Genomic DNA, 20588 nt, shown 5'->3' on the forward strand with positions numbered 1-20588 from the left:
TGGTTTATTGAAGTAGTGTTTTGTAGTTGTCTTTGTATAGGTCTTTTGTGTCCCTGATAAGAATTATTCCCAAGTATTTTGTCTTTTTGGTAGCCATTGTAAATGGTATTGATTTCCTTATTTCCTTTTCAAAGACCTCTTTGCTGGTGTAGAGGATCCAACTGATTTTTGTATTTTGATCTTGTATCCTGCCATGATGCTAAATCTCTCAGTTAGTTCCAGTAGTTTTCTTGCAGAATCTCTTGGATTTCCTGTGTATAGGATCATATCATCAGCAAATAGGGATCATTTTACTTCTTTCTTACCAATTTGGATGCCTTTAATTTCCCTTTCTTGCCTTAGTGCCCTGGTTAAGTCTTCCAACACAACGTTGAATAGAAGTGGAGATAGAGAGCATCATTGTTTAGTACCTGTTTGTAAGGTTTCATTTAGTCTTTCCCCATTGAGAATAATGTTGGCTATTGGCTTTGCATATATAATCTTTTCTTTTTTTTTTTTTAAGGATCTCTGGTTGTGTAGTGGTTAAGGCATTTGGCTGCTAACCAAAAGGATCAGTGGTTTAAACCAGCTACCCACTCTGTAGAAGAAAGATGGGGCAGTCTATTTCCATCACCATTTAGAGCTTTGGAAACCCAACAGGGGTTGCTACTAGTCAGAATTGAGTCTATGGAAGTGAGTCATAGTGATTTAGGTCAAAGTTTACAGAGAATTTTTTTTTTCCATTCAAAAATTCATATACATTTTGTTTTATGCAATTGATTGCAGTCCCCACAATGTAACAGCACTTTTCCTACTTCTTCCCTGTGTTTACCTTTTCCATTTGTCCTTTAGTCCTTCTTTCCTATCCCTTCTTGCCTTCTGAGCATCATCCCTAGGTAAATGCTGCTCTTTTGACCTGAAATTCTAAAGAGTGCATACCTCCCTAGTGTTACTGTTTTCTTCATTACCCCGTCTACCGTTCAACTGAAAATTGAGCAACAGGGATTGTTTTAGTTCCAGGCCTGAAAGGTGTCTAAGGGCAATAGTCTCTGGCATTCTAAAGTCTCTGGCATTCTAAAGTCTCTAGCAGACCTGTAAGCCTGGCCTTTTTAAAAATTATTTTGAGTTTTGTTCCACATTTTTCTTCCATTCTATTCAGGACCTCCTATTGTTATCCTTTTCAGAGTGGTCAGCAGTGGTAGTCTGGTATCATCTAGTTCTTCTGGTCTCAGTGTTCTGGAGCCTGGGTTCACATGGTCCAATACTCCTTTGGACCAACTGATTTTCTTTACTCGCTGCTCTGGACAAGAAGAGACCAAAAATTGCATCTTAGGTGGCCACTCACAATCTTTTAAGACCTCAATTTCTACTCATCAAAGTAGGATATAGAACATTAGCTTTGTGGACTATCTTAAGTCAATTAATCTTGGTGTCCCCTGAAACTGTGGTCCCGAGTACCCAGGCCCAGTGACTAATTCTCTCAAGAGGTTTGTTATGGCTAAGATGTTTTCATAACTTTGCCACCTGTATGCTATATTCATAGTACATACACCAGTATGTACTATATTCATGAATATATTTGTAGTGTATGTAAATATATATGTAGAAATATCCTGTTTGAAACCTATATTTGTGGATAGAGTTCCATTCAAGTTAGGGTATAATCTTGTTTTGAGTCAGGAGTCTGTGATACTTTCTTTGATTTTGGAATTAAACAGACTGCAAAATGTTTTTTGCTTGCCATTTGAACTAATGTCTCTTAACTATGCTTTGTTGCAGATTCTTCATATGGGTCCAGTTTTTTAACAGTGAGTACCTTAGCAAAATTTGAAATTTAGTTTTCAGAGATATAGTGTTGTTATTGCTATGTGCCGTTGAGTTGGACCCGACTCCTAGCAACCCCTCCTTGGGTTTCTGAGGCAGTACCATTATGGAAGTAGATTGCCCCATCTTTCTTCCGAGAAGTGGCTGGTGGGTTTGAACTGCTAGCCTTCTGGTTAGCAGTCAAGTGCCTTAGGTAGATATATAATAGCTAAATTAAAAATATTATTTTGAAATTTAATTCATTTGTTCTAACACTATTTTTTAGTAATAACTGTGTAGAAACTAGGGAGATCTCAGGGCATAGTGCCTATGGCATTTGACTGCTAACCAAAAGGCTGGTGATTCAAACCCACCAGCCACTTCTCAGAAGGAAGGTTGGGCAATGTACTTTTGTAGTGATACCACCTCGGAAACCCAAGGAGGGGTCACTATAAGTTGGCTCCAACTTGACGGCAGTGAGTTTGGATTTTGGTTTATGTAGAAACTAGGAAGGAGCTCTGGTGGTGCTATGGTTAAAGCATTGGGCTGCAAACCAAAAGGTTGATGGTTCAAAACTACCAGCTGCTTCACTGGAGAAAGATAAGGCAGTCTGCTTCTGTAAAGATTTAGAGCTTTTGAAACCCTGTGGGGCAGTTCTCTATTTTATAGGTCACTGTGAGTTGGAATGAACTTGAGAATAATTTTTTTTTTTTTTTTTCTTCACACTGCTTTGGGTTTTTACTACAGAGAATGCATTACATCTGTGAGGAAAAACCTGAGCGCCAACTGGGGACTGTGAGGAGACCTATAAATTAGCAACACCAGGAAACCCAGCGTTTTTTTTTTTTTTTTTTTAATGTAGAAACTAGATTTCAAAAACTCAGATTCACTCAGTATGGGTTTAAATTTTATCCAACAAGGCCAGAAGTTAAGACATTGAGTAGCAGAAAGTGAAAGTTGAGATCTCTGTGTTGTACACAAATAGAGTTGCTTTGTCAGACAGGTTTCATGCCTGAACTGATCTCAGTTCTGTATGAAATATGTGTTTTTGGCATACAATTTTGGGTTCACTTTAGGCACACAGCCTTTCCTTTAGACATTAGTTATTAATAAGGAGTTGTTTTGATAATGTCCAGAGACATTTTTTCAGTGTCACAGCTAGCAAACATCCTACTATGTGCAAACCAACCCTCCACCAAAAGGAATTATCTGGCCCAAATGCCCATGTATGCCAAGGTTGAGAAACCACTCATTAAATGTGAATCCTAACAATATTGGAAATTCTTCTTTGCTTGTTTTGCAGCAGTTGACACTGTTTGGCATCTTAGCAACATTGTGCTACAGTGGCATATTGTCCTTGTGCCTGCCTAATTCTAAGAAGAATTTAGATAGTTAAAAACAGACAAACAGGCAAAAATGTATATACAGTAAAACCATTAGAAGGAAAGTAAAAGAATAAGGGAGAAACAATGAATTTGAATGAATTAGGACTGTTAGTGTGTCAAATGGATAATTATAATAGCAAAGTAGAGTCACGAAAGTGACTATGATATAACACCTTCTTAACTTTGAACTTTCTGATATACTTGGCCAAAATGAAAATATTAGTGGTCACATATATACAGAATTTTATAAAGAACTTATTTAAAATAGGAAAACATTTCAATGATTAAATTAGCTAAATATTATAGTCCACTAATATAATAATACATGGTATGTAGTGATAAAAATTAATACAATAACTTTCAGAAAAGCAATATGATAGCTTTTGTCCTATGAATTGTTCTGAAAGTTTATCTTATTCACAATGCAAAATAAATTAAAAGCTATGTATAAAAGATATTCGTTTATAATTGTTGATAATTTTAATATCCAAAAATAGGTTAAGTAAAGATTGATAGCCTAATTTAGTAAGTCACTTGATGATAAATATGTGATATCTCTACAGAAGTAGACTGCCCACTCTTCCTTCTGAGGAGGGGCTGGTGGGTTTGAACTGCCAGCCTTCTGGTTAGCAGTCATATGCCTTAGGCACTATGCCATCAGAGCTCCCTGATAAATATGACACATGGTAAATGATTATAATATTATATCAAGTGTAAAAAGCAGAGTACAAAGGCATATATCATTAAAAGAACTGTGATAGAAAAAATTTAGGTATACATAACATGAGCTGAAGAACTGTGGTCACATGAAAACAGTTTTGTTTATGGTAAAAGATTCCTAGGTAATTTTTCTATGTTTACAACTCTGAAAATGATATTATACTGTTTGGCTTTTGTTCAGAGTGATTTAGTCATTGGAGTGTCCTGTGTAGAGGAATGATGAGACTTGATTTATGTTTTCAAAGAACTTCTTTGGATGTTATGATGAACACAGATTGATGGGGCAAGAGTATGACCAGGAGACCAGATAGGAAATATATACACTCATCTAGGCAGCTAGATGGTGACTTGGACCAGTGATGGAGGTAGTGAGAAGCTGTGGAGTTCCAACACATTTGGAAAGTATAACCAATAAGATTGACGAGTATGATGTAGGGTAATCAGAGAAAGAGAGGAGTTAAGGATGACTCTAAGTGTTTTGGGAATAACAATTAACAGTATGGAATGACCATTTACTGAGGTAAAGAAGTTTGGAATGACTTTGTGTTGGGGAGTGAAAATCAGAAGGTTGACTTGGGGCATATTAATTAGATGTTCAAATGGTACTGTCAAGGGGCATATTAATTAGATGTTCAAGATTGTCTGTCAAGGGGCAGTGGGCGGTATCAGTTTGGAATTGATTATAGTCTCATCTGGATATATAAGTTTGAACTGTGTTGATGCATAGGTGATATTTGAAACCTTGAAACTGGTGTTGTGATCATCAAAAGAGAGAATGATGACAAAGAAAAGAAAAAGTCAGAGGACAGAGCCCTAGTATACTGGCAGTTGAGAGTTCAGAGGGATAAGGAGAAATTAGCAATGGAGGCTGGGAGGGTATCAGGCAAGCAGGAGGAAAACCATGAGAGCATGCTGTTGTAGAAGCCAAATGAAACTACTTTCAAGGGGGTGGAAATGATTTGTTGTCTCAAATAAACCAGATAAGGATAAAGAGGTGATCATTGGAGGTAGTAATGTGCAGGTCATTGGTGTTGTTCACAAGAGAAACTTTAGTGGAAACATGAGGGAAAAAGCTTGACTGGACTGGTTTAGAGAGAGAATATGCAGAGGATCTGAACAATGCGTATACATGATTCACATGACTCAAAGCTTATACTGTAAAGGTGCAAAGGAAAGCAAAGGAACAGGATAATTAGGAATATTTCAGGGCCTTTGGATTCTTGCTTTACCTCCCCTTTGCCTGAGTTCCATCCAGAGGTGAGATGGATAGTTACCTGAGAGCCTTGACTCTGGGTCACAGTATTCCACTTTGAGAATAAGCTGAGTGTATTTTTGCTTTCCATATCTGTTCTTTCTCTGAAGCAGGCTCAGACATGGGAATTAGCTCCTTTAGTTGGTCTACTAGGGTGACCAACCATCTAGAGTTGCCTACCTGCGCCAGTAACTATGAGGCAACCAGCTAAACCACCCCAATTTTAGCACTGAAAATAACTCACTGTGTAAAACAGCACAGTCCTTGGCAAATTGGAAATTGCCCACCCTATCCCCAGTGGTGGGTCAAATTTGGGAGGTACCTTGTAGTTTCTGACAGGTTTTTGTCATAAATTTTCATTTACCTTCCTCCAGACTAAGATTCTATTGATTATACTATCAAAAGTGACTCTTTCTAAGTGGTTGCAGTGGTGGTGGTTGTGGTGGGGAGAGTTTTTTATTTGTTGTATGGAGAAAGTGTAGTATTTAAGTATTTATACTATGTATCAATTATAATTGGTTCAAATGTAATAATAAAGAAAATTAACATTATTGTAGGTATTTCACATTTGTTAATATTTGAATTACACTCTTTTCTGTTACCATATATTTGTAAAGAATAGATCATTATGTTTTCATTCAAGACCTATCTCAAGAACAACATAGGTTAAACAATCTCAGAAATTGCTAAAACTTGTTAGAAAAATAGGTCTTCTCTGCTCCCCTTTCCTTGCCCAGACTTTCAAAATATTTTTTAGAAACACCTAAGTGAACAATTTTAAATCTTGTGTGTTTGGCATGGGTCTCTACCGCTGTAAGTTCTGTGTCTCTTGGCTTTGCAGCATTCCCTAGCTCCCTCTTTCTCTCCTTTAATATATTAATAAAACTAAAGAAGGAAACTTCTGTGCTCTGATTTTTTTTCCTAACAGGTGGATCTAAATAAGACTGAAGATATGATATCAAAACTGGAAAGCCTCCACCAGCAGCCTCCAGTCTGGGATTTTCTACTCTTATTGCCACAACTATATGCAAAAAATATTCACATTGAAGACCACATACATGCTGTAGTACTATTTCTCCAGGCAGTTAGAAAGTAAGTTAAAAGAAAAGTAATTATAGATGTGTTGCATTTTTCCTCCTAACTTTTAAAATGAGAAAATACATAACTGAGGAAATGTTTGACAAGAGAACAAAAACATCCATGATATGATGGCCCTGAAATGACTGGAATTTTTACACATCACATCATTCCTCATCTATCTATATATTTTAGATAGTGTAGTAATGTACACAGCATATTTTCTTCTATTTAAAAATTTAACATGACATCGTTGAAGTTTCCTAAAGTCTTCAAAGGACTTTTTTTTAATGACTGCATAATATTCTATCATGGTAAAATGCCATCTATCATCATTAATTAATAATTCTCATGTTGGACTTTAGATTGTTTCTAAGTTTTTCACAATTAGAGTTATGATATGGATATAATAATTTTAACTATTATCTTAGTAAACTATGTTTCAGTTGCTCAAAATATCAGCCAGAAGTTTCAGTTTTACAAAACACCAAGTTAAACAGTGGCTTCAAATGATAGATGTCACATGGAGGCCACCTTTATTAGAATGCCTTCCTAAGGGGGCTTTCACATATTTTCAGCAGCAAGGTCTTCCCCTCCACAAAATCAAATATTGCTGTGTAGACTCATTCCATTTTATTAGTAAACATTGATACTGTTTTCAGATTTATATCTATTACTGTTTAATGTTTTGTTTTGCTATATCTACAACCACTGTGACTAATCAGCTCTGCCCTTATGCTAGGTCAAGAGAGGCTCTTTACTCATTGATCAGGGCGTCCATGGGGCCAAGAAGATGTGTCCACAGAGCTCATGTCTCCCCTAACTTCCTTACCCTGGAATTCCCGGCTCCAGTGACCTTCAGTCCACTTCCAGAGTCTGTGCAGGCCTCATCTCTGATAGACCTTATCTCTAGTATGTGCATAGCTAGGACTGAGGGATGGTCCAGCAGCAGGTGCAGCTATTGGCAGAAGGTAGAGGCAGAGGATAGTATTGGTGCTTGGCTGTGCAGGCTAGGATGCCAATATGTATGTACATGAGATCTCTGAAGTACAGGGCTGAGTTGAAAGCTTAAGGCAAGAATACAATAGATAGTTAGGAGTGACGGAATAGAGTGGGAGGAAGGTTGGGATAGGTGGTCTCTGAACCATAACAATTTCTAAATTTGAACCTGGTCTTCAAGTTGTTCTAAACATATATTTGTCAGTGTAGGCAAATGGAATGATATATTGACAGTTTACTAGCTTGAGTTATATCTTAGATCTTTGAACATAACCTGCATGCCTCCATTTGTATTCTTGCCTTAAGTCCTGGAGATATTAGGGTGGGAAATGAGATCAATTGAGCTACGTGCTGGTTATGTTTTTGTGTTAACTTGGCTGGGCCTGGTTGAGTGGCTGGGCAGCTGGTGGTAGTTAATCCCTATGAGGATACTGGAAATCAGCTCCATGGTGGGATCTACCACAAGCAGCTGGGTAGCTGCCTTTGGGTATGTGGTCTGCTTCCTGTATTTAAGGAGAAGACTTGGGAATGGTCTCCAGCATATGGTGTGCTTGGACCCTGCATGTAGCTGTGTCGTTGCTCAGTAGCCTGCTATGTTCTGCTGACCTTGGGACTTACAATGGACTTAAGTTAATGGCCTGATGTGTGGACTGGAAACATCAGGACTGTACCTTTTTACTTGTCAACCTTGGGGTTTCTCAGACTCAGCTGACAACGGCTGTCTGAGTGAAGAAATACCTCTAGCTCCAATGGGCCAGGAGCAGGAGGCAGAGCTGGACCCCAATGTTGAGGGGATTTCACCCAGGCCCTAGAGCCTGGTACTTTGAACTTGGACTTAAAGCCTCCAAATTGTGAGAGAATAAACTCCTGTTTGTAAAGGCCATCCCATTTGTGGTATATTTCCTATTAGAGTGGCACCAGGTAACCAGAACAGGCTATTTTGAGAGAGAAACAGTTTGAAATTAGAAGATATTGTGATAACTGTCATGTATCACATTAGCATCAATGTTATGAACAGGACATCAAGGTAATCTGCATTCATAGGGATTAGTATTTGTAAGGGGCACCCGTTTGCAATGGCGTATCTTGTACTCATGGGATATTTTTCAGTTACACAAAGAAGGCATGAGATAATTTATCTAACAAGAAGATATAGGAAAACTATTTGGAAGTATAACTTATTGAGGCATACACTAACTTAAGTGTATTTTTTAGTTTACAGTTTTTAAGAGTACTAGTCATGTAGTGGTTAAGACATTTGGCTGCTAACCAAAAGGTTAGTGGTTCAAACCCCAGAGCTGCTCCATGGAAGAACAATGAGGTGGTCCGCTCTGTAAAGACTTGCAGCTTTGGAAACCCAATGGGAGTCACTATAATTCAGAACCAAGTTTATGGCAGTGAGGGTTTTCTGTTTACAATTTTAAGCAAAATTATTTATAAAATGCATACATGATTTTTTAAAAAATAGTTAAAAACACATACATCTGGATGCCCTGAAGCCTCTTGCTCTATGAAATGTAGCCTAGAAACTACTAATTTAACCCATTCATATTTGGATCCATGGCTTAAGAGAGAGTGGTGTGATTGGTGTATGTAGTATTTCAAGACATTTTCCTCTAAGTATTATCTTGCTTATCAGAATTTTGAAGCAGCAAGGTGGACTGCTCATTTGTTTTCTAAGATGACAATGCTTCACACCTTGGCTGGCCTCAAAGTCTGCTTGTCTGAGTTTAAGAAAGGTCTATGGGAAAGCCAACTACACTGGAGTCTTCTGTCAAAGGCAGAGGGAAATCTGGTCAAAGTTCTAACACTTCTCAAGGGAATGCTCTAACCCATGTTTAGTCCTTTGTCTAGAGTGTTCAGATCTCATTTAAAGCCATGATAAGTAAATGATCCAGCTATATCTCACTGGGAGCCCACTAGGTAAGATGTAAATGAATCTGGAATTGATGATAAACTGTCATGCTAACCACTAACTCATACTGCTTTTGTTTTGTTTCTAGTTCCTTAACATCCCTAGAAGATTTAGATTGGCTGCCACTCAACCATATGTTCTCCAATGTTTCTGTGTCTATACTGAATGTGACCATTTCCACACTGACATTTCTGCAGGAACATGGGGTAACAGTCACTGGTAATGATACTTTGTATCTATTGCCAGATTTTAAATGCTCCACTATTTAAATGTTTTTACAATCAGCATAGAGCTAAAATGCTGTTAAAGTAATGAACTGATTAAAATATCAAATGTTGTGGTGATAGCTCTTGTGGAGCTCTGGTGGCATAGTGCCTAACGCATTTGACTGCACACCAGAAGGCTGGCAGTTCAAACCTGCCAGCCACTCCTTGGAAGGAAGATTGAGCAATCCACTTCTCAAGTGATATCACCTCAGAAACCTGAGGAGGGGTCACTATGAGTTGGTTCTTACTCTATGGTGATGAGTTTGGTTTTTGGTTTGGTAGTGACAGTTGTGTTGCATATATTTATACCACAATTACAAACAAACAAACAAACCGGAGTTACTAAACAATTACAGTGTGCCAGGTAATGTGTTGTCAGATAATTAAAAGATGAATATGAGCCATGACAGGCCTCAGATCTCCAAATGTAGTGGAGATGAAGAGTTAAACATATATCTATGGTTAGCAAACTATACCAGCAGCTTTTATAAGACTCATGAGCTAAGAATGGCTTTTATAGATAAAAATTTGCAATGAATCTGATGACAGTGAACACTAACTTTGAACCTCAATTGAGAGAAATGTTATTGACCCTTAAAGAATTCCATTCTTTTCTTGTGGTATAGATAGACCTGTACCACAAAATAATTGTACTCAATTGAATTTTGTCAATTAAAAAAAAATGTGGAAAAAATCAAATACAAAGAAGAATAAATTATTTGTGTTAAGAGATCAGACTAGACTGAAAATTTTAATTTAAAATAGACTTTGGCTAATTTTCTAACATTGTTAAAATTCTGCAGTCGTTGTTGGTAAAAAAAAAGAATGGTGGTTTTAATTTAAAAAAATAACTGGTTTTAACATTCTTTTACTTGACATTCTCTAAGGTTAGATCTATCACTGGTTCTGTGATTTTAGGTGTTACTATCTCCTGAATTCCTATTAGGCCATATTAGGAGGAAATATTTAAAAGACAGTAAAGCTAGTGAGAAGAGGCAGGTTGATGTGGACTTTAATAGTCCACTAACTGAACACAAAACTCTTCTACAGGGAGGTAAAAGAATTATCTAGCTCTTTTCTTGACTCAGGATATTATTTCCTGAATTATCAACTGTCCTGGAACATTTTACTTTTAACTTCCTCTTTCTCTCTTTCCTTTTCTCCATCTCTTCTCTGAGGGAAATTCCATAATAGTTAACATTAGAATTCATTCATCCATCCCATTATTGATCCACCCATTTGTGCATTCTCTCATTCAGTAAACTTGCTGAGCACTTTCTACATACCAAACACTGTCCCAGATAGTGGGAATGAAAAGCTGAATAATACGTGATACTTGCTTTCAGGGAGCTCATGTTTAGTTAGGGGAGAAATGTATCAATAAAGAAAAAGCAAAGGCCATGAAGTAGGGATCTGGTATCTTTCTCAGGAAAAACTTCAAGGGAGAGTTTTAAGGATCAGTTAGAGTTCATCAAGGAGGCCAGGTCAAAAACATCTATGTGTAAGTACCAAGAGGTGAAGAGAGTACTGAGTGTTTGACTTTCCATGTGGTTGGAGTACAGTGCATGATGGCAGGAGATAGCCTGGAAAGGGAGACCAGGCCAGATCACAAAGACTGTAAGAGGATAGAATTAGATCTGTGCTTTAAAAAGATATTCCTGGGCAGGTGTGAAGAATGGATTGGAGGCAGGCAAGCCTGGAGGTCAGTAGCCCCAGGATCAAATCCTTATTTACTTGATTACTTACTTACTTTATTATGGGATCTCTTACTTACTTTCCAGGTTTCAGTTTCTTAACCCGTATAATGAAAGGGTTACCTACAGAAATGTCTTTGGACCATTCCAGCCCTAAAGTTCTTGTGGTTGTTGTTGTTAGGTGCCATTGAGTCATCTCTGACAGATAGTGACCCTATGCGCAGCAGAACCAAACATTGCCTGGTCCTGTGCCAGTCTCAAATTCATAAAGTTTTCCAGTAATATGAGGCAATCTGCTTCCATAATGATACCACCTTGGAAACCCAAGAAGGGGACACTAGGAGTCAGATCCAACTCGATGGCAGTGAATTGTGTATATCAGACACTGTTTCACTGCTATTCATAAGGTTTTCACTAGCCAATTGTTTGAGAAGTGGATTGGAACTTCCTTCTTCCAAGTCTGTCTTAGCCCAGAAGCTCCACTGAAACCTGCCCATCATGAGTAATCCTGCTAGCATTTTGCAACACCAGTGGCAAAAACTCCAGCCTAACAGCAGCACGAAAGCCACCCACAGGATGACAAACTGACAGACAAATTCATCTCGTTCCCAACCTCTTTGCACCAGCCTACATTGGGTCCTGGCCTTAAAATAGAGCTTCCCCAAATGAAAGCAGCCCCCAAGCCCCAGTCCCTTCTACTTTGGGGCACGGCCTTAAAATAGAGCCACCCCCAAGCAAAAAGCAGACCCAAGCCCTGGGCCCACCTACCTTGGGCCCTGGTCTTAAAATAGAGTCTCCCCCAACAGAAAAGCAGCCCCTGAGCCCTGGTCCTGCCTATCTCGAGCTGTCCTTAAAATAGAGCTGCCCCCAAGGGAAAAGGAGCCCCCTCCAGCCTGGGCCTGGCTACCTCTGGCTCTAGCCTTAAAATAGAGGCACCCCCAAGTGAACAGCAGCCCTCTGAGCCCTAGGATCTAATATTCTTAGACTCAGATTTTTTCTTCTCTAAGGAGCTCCGGTAGCATAGTCCTAAGGCATTTGACTGCTAATCAGAAGTTTGGCAGTTCAAACCCACCAACCGCTCCTCAGAAGGAAGACTGGGCAATCTACTGCTGTAGTAATACTTCCTCAGAAACCCAAGGTGGGGTCATTATGAGTTGGATCCGACTCCACAGCAGTGAGTTTGTTTTCGGTTCAAGGAATAACCTAGCAAGATACCATCCCCAATTCACCTCCCACTCAGCCCCAGTTTCTTTCTGTTCCTCCTTGGAGAAGATCCCCATAGATAGGAAGCATTTGTCTATGTACTTTGTAAGAGAGAAGCCAGCAGATAGGTCATTAATGTTTAAGTTGTTTTTTACTTTGAGTTAATTTCTCAGAAATTTTAAACAAAATCCAGAAGTGGTGTGGAAACACACACACACATGCACACAAAGCTCACTGCAATCTGTTTAGTGACCTCAGTTAATATGAACTTATTTGGAACCCTAAGTTTTTGTACATATGCCAGATTAAAATGGACTTACCTTATAATTGGAAATGTAATTACAACTAAGAATGTAATTTAATATAGGTTATTTCCTACCAACTTGCCAGTGAATCAGAGCTAAGGAATTCTATTAAAAAACATAGTTCTAGGGGCAACTAAAAATTTCCTGCACTTATTTCTCATTTCCAAGAAAAAATTCTTTTGCCAAATGAACAGATTACAGTCTCATGGGAAAGGAATGGGTCATGCTAGTGGCTTTGGGCTAAGTCATGTTATTCATTGAAATTGTTAATCCAGCGTATTTTGACACTGTTATTAAACAGTGAATTTCAGAATATAAGATGTCTTTCATATATTAATGATTACTTTATACTTATCCGTACACTTGATGTTATGCTCTCTCTCTCTCCTTTTCTTTTTTTTAACTTCTTTCTGGCAATCTGATTAGCAATGGATAATTCCAGCACATTCTGAGAGTAGGACAGAGTAGTGCTCAAAAGTTAGGTTTGGGAATTAGATTACCTGAGTTTGAGTTATGGCTTAATCTATAAATATGACCTTGTTATTGTTAGTTGCTATTGAGTCTGTTCCAACTCATGGCAACCTTATGTATAATAGAGTGAAATGTCATCAGTCCTGTGCTATCTTCATAATCATTGTTATGTTTGAGTCCAGTGTTGTGCCTGTTGCGTCAATCCATCTCACTGAGGGCTTCCCTCATTTTCGTTGTGTCCCTACTTAAGCAAACATGATGTTATTTCCTAGCAAGTGGTCTTTCCTGATGATGTGTTCAAAGTAAGCTAGTGGAACTCTCAACATGATCCCTTCTAAGGAACATTCTCATTGTATTTCTTCTCAGACTGATTATTTTGTTCTTCTGGCAGTCCACAGTATATTAAATATTCTTTGCCAACACCACAGTTCAAACACATCGATTCTTCTTTCTTTACATTATCCAACTTTCATATGCTTATGAGGCGTTTGAAAAGGCCATATTTAATTCAAGCACACCCTATTTATCAAAATAACATATTCATTCCTTAAAACTTTAGAGTTGTCCCCCCCACTCCCAGCAGATTTTCTCAATTCAATACATTAATTGATATTTTGACTGCTGCTTCCTTGGATATTGATTGTTGATTCAAGTAGGATGAAACAATTGACAACTTCAATTTCTTCTCCATTTATTATGTGATGTTTATTGGTTTAGTTGTGAAGATTTTTTACTTATTTACATTCAATTGAATGTGACGTTAAGTGACTGTAAATTCAGAATATTACCTTAAGTGACTAAAAATGTCAGTTTCCTTCTTTCTGAAAAGGAATACCAGCAGTACCTGACTTACAGTGTTGCTAAAGAACTAACTAGGGCCTCACATAAGAAATGTATCTTAGGGCCTGGTACATCAACATATAATAAATGATAGATCAAATGCTAGAATCAAACTTTTGTTATGCCATGAAAAGAGAAAGAGACTGGAAATGAGGAGGAGTCTTGTTTCCATCCCATCTTTGGTAAATTCCTGAAGCCCTCTTCAATTTGGTTCATATTTGTAAATGGCATGATTATACCTTTTCTACAGATTTTAGAGGATTAATTTAAGGATACATGAGACCATGCATATGAAAATGGTTTTACGGTGCTGGGCAAGTATAGGCATTCAGGAGATGGTGTGAATCAAACCTGAAAATATCTAGTCGCTCGGTTTCAAATGAGGGTTCATTTTGGGATTTGTTTCAATTGCTAGATTGTATTCTGTAGAAATTTTGTCAAACATTTGGGTCTTGAACTTTTATTTTAGCTATGCCATTTTTAAATGGTGTTACTGGGTTAATTGGTTAGTTTTGTGATTCCTTCTCTTAGGGGAACATTTTCTTATGAGGTAAATTATCTTTGGAAATGTGGTTTTAAAGACTTTATATTATTTTGTTCCTCCAAGGAAGATGGGGCAATCTACTTCCATAGTGATACTGCCTTGAAAACCCAAGGAAGGGTCCAATTTGAAGGCACATAACAACAACAATTATTTTGTTATAAATATACCATATTATTTTTCTTTTTCCCTCCTACTACATGCTTAGCTGGTTTCTAGTATTTTAATCAATTTTAAATCAATATAATAACATCATTGTATATTAATATTTCCTCCACTCATTTGTCAGTTTGTCATAATGTGGTGGTTTGTGTGTCACAGTGATTCTAGAAGCTATGCCACCAGTATTTCAAATACAAGCAGGGTCACCTGTGGTGATCAGGTTTCAGTGCATCTTCCAAACTAAGACAGACTAGGAAAAAGGACCTGGAAATCTACTAAAAAAATATTGGTCAATGAAAACCTTTTAAATAGCAACCAAACACCATTTAATATAGTGCCAGAGATGAGTTCCTCAGACTGGAAGGCAATCAAAATATGATTGGGGAAGAGCTGCCTCCTCAAAATAGAGTTAACTTTAATGATGTAGTTGGAACAGAGCTTTCAGAAACTTCACTTACTGATGTGGCATGAATCAAAATGAAAAGAAATAGCTGAAAACATCCATTAATAACTAGAATATGGCATTTAAAAGTATAAATCTAGGAAAACTGGAAATTGTCAAAAATGGAGAAGAAAATATAAAGATTGATATATGCATTAGTGAGCTGGAATTGATAAGTATTGACATTTTGAATTGGACAATCATATAGTCTACTATGCTGGAAACAGATTGAAGAGGAATAACATCACATTTACTAATAAAAAGAGCATTTTAAGATCTATCCTGATGTGCAACACTATCTGTGATTGGATGACATCCATATGCTGGCAAGGAAGGTAAGTTAATGTGACTATTATTCTAATTTATGCACCAACCAGTAATGCCAAAGATGAAGAAATGGAAGATTTTTTTTTTTTTTTGCCAACTTCTGCAGTCTGAAAATGATCAAACATGCAATCACTTTCATAGATAATTATTGATGATTTGAATGCAAAAGTTGAAAAAAAAGAAGGATCAGCAGTTGGAAAATATGGCTTTGGTGATAAAAATGACACCAGAGTTTGCATGATACAATTTTCCAAAACCAACTACCTTTATATTGGAAATACCCTTTTTATTTAAACAACATAAATGGTGACTATATGCATACACCTCACCAAATGGAATACACAGGAATCAAATCTCTGGAAAGAGAAGATGGAGAAGCTAAATATCACCAGTCAGAACAAAGCCAGAGGACAACTGTGGAATGGCTCATAAATTGCTCATATGCAAGTTCAAGTTGAAGCTAGAAAAATTATACAAGTCCACAAGAGCCAAAGTGCAACTATGAGTATATCCCACCTGAATTTAGAGACCATCTCAATAATAGATTTGATGCACTGAACACTAATGATCAAAGACCAGACAAGTTGTGGGGTGCTGTCAAAGTGTATCATACATTAAGTAAACAAGGTCATTAAAAAGACAGGAAAGAAAAGACCAAAATGTATGGTAGAATAGACTCAGAAACTTGCTATTAAACATAGAGTAGCTAAATTGAATAAAAGAAATGAAGTAAAAGACCCTAACAGAAGATTTCAAAAGATGGTTCAAGAAGACAAAGTAAAGTATTATAATGGTATTCAGATTCTTCTCTTTTTGGTTTTCTAACTCCAAGTCTTTGTACAAAATTTGGTTTTGGTTTTTGTGCAAAGACTTGGAGTTAGAAAACCAAAAGTGTAGAATATACTTAGCATTTCTCAAGCTGAAAGAACTAAAGGAAAAATTCAAGTATCATGTGTGATATTGAAGGATTCCATGGTCCAAAAATTGAATGATGTAGAAAGCATCAACAAAAGATGGAAGGATTACAGGGAGTCACTATACCAAAAAGAATTGGTTGATATTCAACTGTTTCAGGAGGTAAAATATGATCAAGAACTTATGGTATTAAAGGAAGAATTCCAAGCTGCACTGAAGGCATTGTCAGGAACTAAAAGACTCTAGGAATTGATGCAATACCAACTGAAAAGTTTCAACAAATGGATGCAGTGCTGAAAGTACTCACTCATTTATGCTAAGACATTTGGAAAACAGCTGCCTAGGCAACTGACTGGAAGAAACCCATATTTGTGGCCATTCCAATGAAAGTGATCCAACAGAATGCAGAAATCATCAAACAATATTATTAATATCACACACAAGTAAAAATTTGCTGATGATCATCCAGATACAGTTGCAGCAGTATATCTACAGGGAACAGGCAGAAGTTCAAGCGAGATTCAGAAGAAGATGCAGAACAAGGGATACCATTGCAGTTGTCATATGGATATTGGCAGAAAGCAAAGAATACCAGAAAAAAAAAAGTTTACTTGTGTTTTATTGACTATGCAAAGACGTTCAACTGTATGGATAACAATAAATTATGGATAACATTGGAAAGAATGGGAATTCCAGAACACTTAATTATGCTCATGCAGAACCTGTATATAGACCAAGAGGCAGTTGTTCAAACAGAGCAAGCAGATACTGTGTGTCTTGCAATCAGGAAATGTGTGTGTCAGGGATTTATCCTTGCATCATGCTTATTCAATTACATTCTGAACATGTAATCTGAGAATTTGGACTATATGAAGAAGAATGTGGCATCAGGATTGGAGGAAGACTCAAAAACAACCTACAATATGCAGATGACACTGTGACACAGCCTGTTTTCTGAAAGTGAAGAAGACTTGAAACACTTGCTGATAAAGATCAAAAACTCCAGCCTTCAGTGTAGGTCACACATCAACATAAATAAAACAAAAATTCTAACAAGTAGACCAATAAGCAACGTCATGATTAATGGAGAAAATATTGATGTTGTCAAGGATTTCATGTTATTTGGATCCACAATCAATGTCCATGGAAGCAGCAGTCAGGAAATCAAATGATGTATTGCATTGGGCAAATGTGCTGCAAAAGACCCCTTTAAAGTGTTAATCAAAAAGCAAAAAATGTACTTTGAGGACTAAGGTGTGCCTGACCCAAGCCATAGTATTTTCAGTCACCTCACATGCATAGAAAAACTCGACAATCAAAAAAGAAGATGAAAGAAGAGTTAATGCATTTGAATTATAGTGTTTTCAAAGAACATTAAATATACCATGGACTACATGAAGAATGTACAAATCTGTCTTTGAGGAAGAACAGCCATACTGCTGCTTAGAAGTAAGAATGGCTAGACTTCACCTTGGTACTTTGGACATATGTGAGGAGGTACTGTCCCTGCAGAATGACATCATGCTCATTTAAGTAGAGGGTCAGTGAAAGAGGAAGACCATCAGTGAGTGGATTGACAGAGTGGGTAGAATAATGAGCATAGCAACAATTTTGAGGTTGGTCAGGTTGTACATAGGGTCACTATGATTCAGAACTGACTCAATGGGATCTAACAACAACAAATTCTAGTTTTTGTTCGTGTATCTGATTAAGTTCCATGAGATAGATTTGCAGATGTGCAGTTACTTGGTTCAATGACTTAATTTTGCAAGTCTTCTGAAATATATTCTAATATTATGCTTTAGAAACTTTGCAATCATTTATGCTATGGCACATGCATCATCTCAATAGTATCAAGCATTAGCTTCTACTCTCTTTTCCTATTTGATAACCTGAATAGTATTTGGTCTTCATTTACTTTTCTTTTAGAATTAAAGATGGATTTTACTTTTTTTTTCTGAATTACTTTTGTTATTGTTGTTAGGTGCCATCAAGTCAGCTCTAATTCATAGTCACCTTGTGTACAACAGAATGAAACACTGCCTTATCCTGTGCTAGCCTCACAATCTGTGCTATACCTGAGCCCATCGTTGCAGCCACTGTGTCAATCCACCTCATTGAGGGCCTTCCCCATTTTCATTCATTCCTCCACTTTACCAAGCATGATACCTTTCTCCAGGAAATGGTACTGTGGCAGTTAAGTATCAACTTGGCTGGGCCTGGTTGAGACTGGCAATCAACTCCATGGTGGAATTTACTGTGAGCAGCTGAGTAGCTGCTTTGGGTAGGTGGTCTGCTTCCCATATATAAGAAACAGTTTTGGTAATGGTCTCTAGCTTATGGCACACTTGAACCCTGCATGTAGCCATGTCATTGTTCAATAGCCTGCCATGCTCTGCCGACCTTGGGACTTTCAGTGGTCTTGAATTAATGGCCTACTGTGTGGTTTGGTAACATTGGGACTGTGCCTTTTTACTTGTCAACTTTGAGCTTGTCAGCCTCAGCAGCCTGCAGCTGAGTGAAGAAAAGCCTCCAGCTTCAGTGGGCCAGGAGCAGGAGGCAGAGCTGAAGCCCAAGGTTGAGGGGCTTTCACCCAGCCCCTAGAGCCTGGCACTTTGACTTAAATCCTCCAAACTGTAAGAGAATAAACTGTTTCTTCATGCCATCCCATTTGTGGTATATTCTTGTCAGAGTGTCACTAGGTAACCAGAACAGGTCCCTTCTGACAACATGACCAAAATAGGTGAGATGAAGTCCAGCTATTCTCGCTTCCAAGGAGCATTCTGGCTGTACTTTCTCCAGGACAGATTTGTTACTTCTTTTGGTAGTCCATGGTACTATCAGTATTCTTTGCTAACACCGCAACTCAAAAACATCATCGATCTTCCTTGTTCATTGTCCAGCTGTCACATGTATATGAGATGATTGAAAATACCATGGCTTGTTCAAGGAGACACCTCTGCTCTTCAGCACTTTGAATAGGTCTTTTGCAGCAGATTTGCCCAGTGCAATACATTGTCAGATGTCTGGCCTGCTGCCTCCATTGGTGTTGATTGTGGAACCAAGTAATACGGTTAACACTTAACAATGTCAATCTTTCCTCCATTGATTAAGATATTGCTTATTGGTCCAGTTGTGCAGATTTTCATTTTCTTTATGTTGAGATGAATCCATACTGCAGAATTATTTTGAACATGCCAAAATGTTAAACAACTGACAATGTAAAATATCTTTTATTTTGTAGAGTCAGGATACAACCTATCTTTGAAGGATGTGGTGTGGAATCCCCAGATGGTCCAATCTGATCTGAAATCTGTATTTGGTTTTGATGAACTTCACTCAGAACGAATCCTGAATTATTCAGCTAAATTAAAAGAGGTACCCAAGTTTGATTTGTCATTGACAGTGAATATAGAATGATATGCTAAAGGATTGTTGTTGTTGTTGTTATGTGCCGTCAATTCAGCCCTGACTCATAGCGACCCCTCCTTGGGTTTCCGAGGCGGTATCACTACAGAAGTAGGATTGCCCAAACTTCTATGCTACCAGAGCTCCCATGCTAAAGGATAGATAAGAAGAATTCTCCATTAAAAGCTGAAATCTTTGAACATGGCCAACCCCTGCTATCTCTTTTCGTCTACCTTGTGTACTTATCCCAGGACTCAAAGGCAGGTTGGAAGTAATAGGACACTTTACTGCTCTTGGAAGTAGGAGTGGAAGAGGCCAGATCAGGTGAGGTGGTGAGCAGCTGAAGACCAGCATCTGAAGCATCTAAAGAGTAAGCATCTGAATAGTAAGATGGGACAGCAGCTGGAGAGTGGATTGCCACACAACATATCATTCCAGGCAGATAGATGATTGTTATTATGGGGTGGAGGTTCTGGAGAACACCTTGGTTTACCAGATTTGAGTCTCACTTCCAAACTGTGGGCAATAAGGAGGTTGGTGAAGATGAACTTTCAGGATCTGGCTCCCTGCTGATATCCCTGATATCTGCACAGATTCCTTTCTCCACATCAGTGCATGAGTGACCACTTTTGGCTTGGATGGCACAGGATCTAAGAACTACACATCTGTCTCCCTTTGGCCCACTGACTCCTCCTTCAAAGCCCTCCTCCAGGGTGAGAGCTTACTTTGTCTTTGCTTTTTTTTTTTTTTTAAACTTTTTGTTGTGATTTATTGTGATTTTTATTGTGATTTGGGTGAGAGTTTACAGAGCAGATTCATTTTCCACTAAATAATTCATACATATTTATTTCAGCTTATAGACTGAGACAGACTAGAAAGAAGGA

General features: G+C 37.9%; 1 protein-coding gene across 1 annotated transcript in view; it reads left to right on the forward strand.

Moving 5' to 3' along the window:
* Positions 1-20588, forward strand: part of ABCA13 (ATP binding cassette subfamily A member 13) — an 888443-nt gene that overhangs the window by 75725 nt on the left and 792130 nt on the right. The window contains 4 exon segments of the mRNA XM_007944147.1: positions 1759-1787; positions 6068-6231; positions 9219-9349; positions 19541-19674. Coding sequence (XP_007942338.1) covers positions 1759-1787; positions 6068-6231; positions 9219-9349; positions 19541-19674 — 458 coding nt within the window.

This window comes from Orycteropus afer, unplaced genomic scaffold (assembly GCF_000298275.1).
Source record: "Orycteropus afer afer isolate SDZICR_OR568_19922 unplaced genomic scaffold, OryAfe1.0 scaffold00121, whole genome shotgun sequence".
NCBI classification, from domain to species: Eukaryota; Metazoa; Chordata; class Mammalia; order Tubulidentata; family Orycteropodidae; genus Orycteropus; species Orycteropus afer.